Here is a 3,091-nt window from a genome sequence, read left to right as displayed (position 1 = left end):
CCCCCTGGGGGGCCTAAGACGTGGGCGGGCCCCCCTGCGGCTGGCCCGGTGGGCGTCCAGTGTGCCCTTGCCGCGGTCCTCCCACGTGTCCCGTGTGTCCCCGCTCGTGGACTCGGGTCCGTGGAGCACATGGCTGTCACTGACGGGACTAGAGCTGGCGCAGGCTGTGCTGGGTCCACCAGGGCCCCTGTCCTGTTCTTGTTGAAAGCCACAGGCAGTAACGTGGGCGGTGAGCGAGTCAAAACCCGCCTGAGGGCTCAGCATCGAGCCACAGCGTGGGCGGCTGGGCCCCCCCACCCCCCGTCTACCCCACAGGGGAAATCAGCCCCAGCCCCACCTGCTCACTGAACAGCGTGGGCGGCTGGGCCCCCCCACCCCCGTCTACACCACAGTGGCAATCAGCTCCAGCCCCACCTGCTCACTGAGGACTAGAACGGGGAGAGGGTTGGGGAGTCCTGGGTAAGCGCCAAGCCCGCTCGGGAGGGAAGGTGACTAGGGAAGGAGTCAGAGGCGAGGCCCTGCGACATCCAGCTGGGAGTTCAGCCTGGCCCTTCTCAGCACTGGGTCTCCAGCCCAGTCTGAAAGTGGTCTCTGGGAATGTCAGCACAACCCTGCGCCGTGTGCCTAAGCGTGTTCTGAGGGGTGTCAGGACTCCTCATAGCATGTCCATGTCCGGAGGTCACAGAGCAGTGGTCCACTGGCCCCCAGAGCGCACAGCCTCAGACCTCCAGGAACCGTGGCTCGCACGTCTCTGGCGTGGCCGGGGGGACCTCGCTATCCCTGCATTCTTGTCTGTTCCCCAACAGGCGATGGGCGGGGCGATATTTGCAAAGACGATTTCGACAATGACAGCGTCCCCGACATCGATGATGTGTGTCCTGAAAACAATGCCATCAGTGAGACCGACTTCAGGAACTTCCAGATGGTGCCCCTGGACCCCAAGGGGACCACACAGATCGACCCCAACTGGGTCATCCGCCACCAAGGCAAAGAGCTGGTTCAGACCGCGAACTCAGACCCTGGCATCGCAGTGGGTGAGCCTGTGGGCTGTGAGAACGCCTCGGCGTTCGGGTGGGCATGTGCACGGAGGCAGCCTGCTCTTCCAGGGCACGTGGCTGGGAATTTGCGTGGCCTCCTCCTCGTACGGGGTGAAGCTCTCAGGCCGGAGGAGCTCGGGGTCCTGCCACTCCTCTGTCCGGGGCGTCATGGCCGGAAAGCTGGCTCACCATGTGGACGTGGTCCCTGTGGTGTCACGGCACACGGGGACCAGGCCCTGACTCCCTCGCAGTGCAGAGCGGGGCCAGGAGAGCCGGTCCCTGCTTGACGCGGCCGTGCCGGGACTCCCAGGGCGCCTCCGGCCAGGCCTGGTGACGGGCGTCTCCCTGTGCACCCAGGTTTCGATGAGTTCGGGTCCGTGGACTTCAGCGGCACGTTCTACGTCAACACGGACCGGGACGATGACTATGCCGGCTTCGTCTTCGGCTACCAGTCCAGCAGCCGTTTCTACGGGGTGATGTGGCAGGCGGTGACGCAGACCTTCCGGCGGTCAGCCCGACTGGGAGGCCCAGCCCACCCGCGCCTACGGCTACTCGGGCGTGTCGCTCAAGGTGGTCAACTCCACGACGGGCACGGGCGAGCACCTGAGGAACGCGCTGTGGCACACAGGGAACACGGCCGGGCAGGTGAGGCCGCCGGGGCTGGGGCGCAGGTCGGAGGGCGGGCCTCGTCCCTTCCCAAGACCCTGCCGCTCCACTCAGGCAGTTCCCTCGTCACTGTCACTCTGACGGCCTGACACGGAGTTCTCACTTCATGAGGGATGCCAGGCCTGGAGCCTCATAGACAGGTGGTAACTCCCTGGAATTTCACGTCTCCACCCTCTTCTAAAGCTAGAGCAGCTTCCAAACGGCTTAAGTATTTTGCACAAGGTCCCCTGTCGAGCAAGGGGAAGACTCAGCATCTGAATCCAGGACGCTGTGATCTTAGCGCTGAGCCATGCTGCCCCCGAGGACCGTGTTCGCACCTCTGGGGTCACACTGTCCGATGTGTCAGAGCGAGAGCCACGCTCCGTGGTCCACGGGGTGGGAGAAACTGGCTGAGACCAGGCGCCAACACACTTCAGCATGCCGTCTCCCCAGGTGCGCACCCTGTGGCATGACCCCAGAAACGTCGGCTGGAAAGACTACACAGCCTACCGGTGGCACCTGACACACAGGCCCCGCACTGGCTTGATCAGGTGAGCTCCAGGCGTGGCCTCCGCTCCTCCACGCCGCTGGCAGGGTGGCCCCGTAGGCAGGGTCACCTCTGACGTCTCTGTGCTCCAGGCGTGGCCTCCGCTCCTCCATGCCGCTGGCAGGGTGGCCCAGTAGGCAGGGTCACCTCTGACGTCTCTGTGCTCCAGGCGTGGCCTCCGCTCCTCCACGCCGCTGGCAGGGTGGCCCCGTAGGCAGGGTCACCTCTGACGTCTCTGTGCTCCAGGCTCCTCCGCTCCATGCCTTTCTCATCTCGCTTCTCTACCTCTATTACTCATTTAACAAAGGGGAAGAAAACCTGTCAAAAGGAGAAATAAGTTTGTCTTGCTTTGAAGACAGCAGTGAGGGTGCCGTCTTCCCTCTTCAAATACACGCTGGGCGTGGGCAGGCCCCACGGAGGTGCTGGCCTGCAGGGTGCACGCGCTTCTCGGGGGAGCGGGCGTGTTGGCGTCTGATGCTTGAGTGGCTGAATTTAAGGCACTCACTTACCGAAACTCTCACAAGGAGTCCAACAGAACGTACTCTTCGCTCAATAGCATTTGAAATGATTTAGATGAAAACAAAATGTGCGATTTAGAATGAGGGATGTTTTGCAAGTCAGAAGGAAGGAGGACGCAGCGGGTCGCTGGCCGGTGCCGGGAGCGTCTGTGCCTTCGGCCACGGCTGCGGGGTGAGGTGCGTTCTGGGTACGTGGAGGCAGCATTGCCGTGGCCACTTGCTCTTGGCTCCGGCCTCCGTCAGGGAGCGCTAGTGTGTCCAGCCCAGCTCAGGGCAGGGAGCGAGGTGCCAGAGGAGTGCAGGCAGGAGATGGAGGCTTTGGGAGGGGCGGGGGGGGGGGGCCA

General features: G+C 63.6%; 1 protein-coding gene across 1 annotated transcript in view; it reads left to right on the top strand.

Annotated features, from left to right (window-relative positions):
- Positions 1-3,091, top strand: part of THBS2 (thrombospondin 2) — a 33,174-nt gene that overhangs the window by 28,458 nt on the left and 1,625 nt on the right. The window contains 3 exon segments of the mRNA XM_006144770.3: positions 1,395-1,555; positions 1,557-1,682; positions 2,136-2,233. Of these exon segments, the coding sequence (XP_006144832.1) occupies positions 1,395-1,555; positions 1,557-1,682; positions 2,136-2,233 (385 nt within the window).

Source organism: Tupaia chinensis, unplaced genomic scaffold, assembly GCF_000334495.1.
Source record: "Tupaia chinensis unplaced genomic scaffold, TupChi_1.0 Scaffold000132_1, whole genome shotgun sequence".
Lineage (NCBI taxonomy): Eukaryota > Metazoa > Chordata > Mammalia > Scandentia > Tupaiidae > Tupaia > Tupaia belangeri.
Note: the sequence above shows the minus strand (reverse complement) of the source record. Positions and strands in the feature narration are given on the sequence as shown.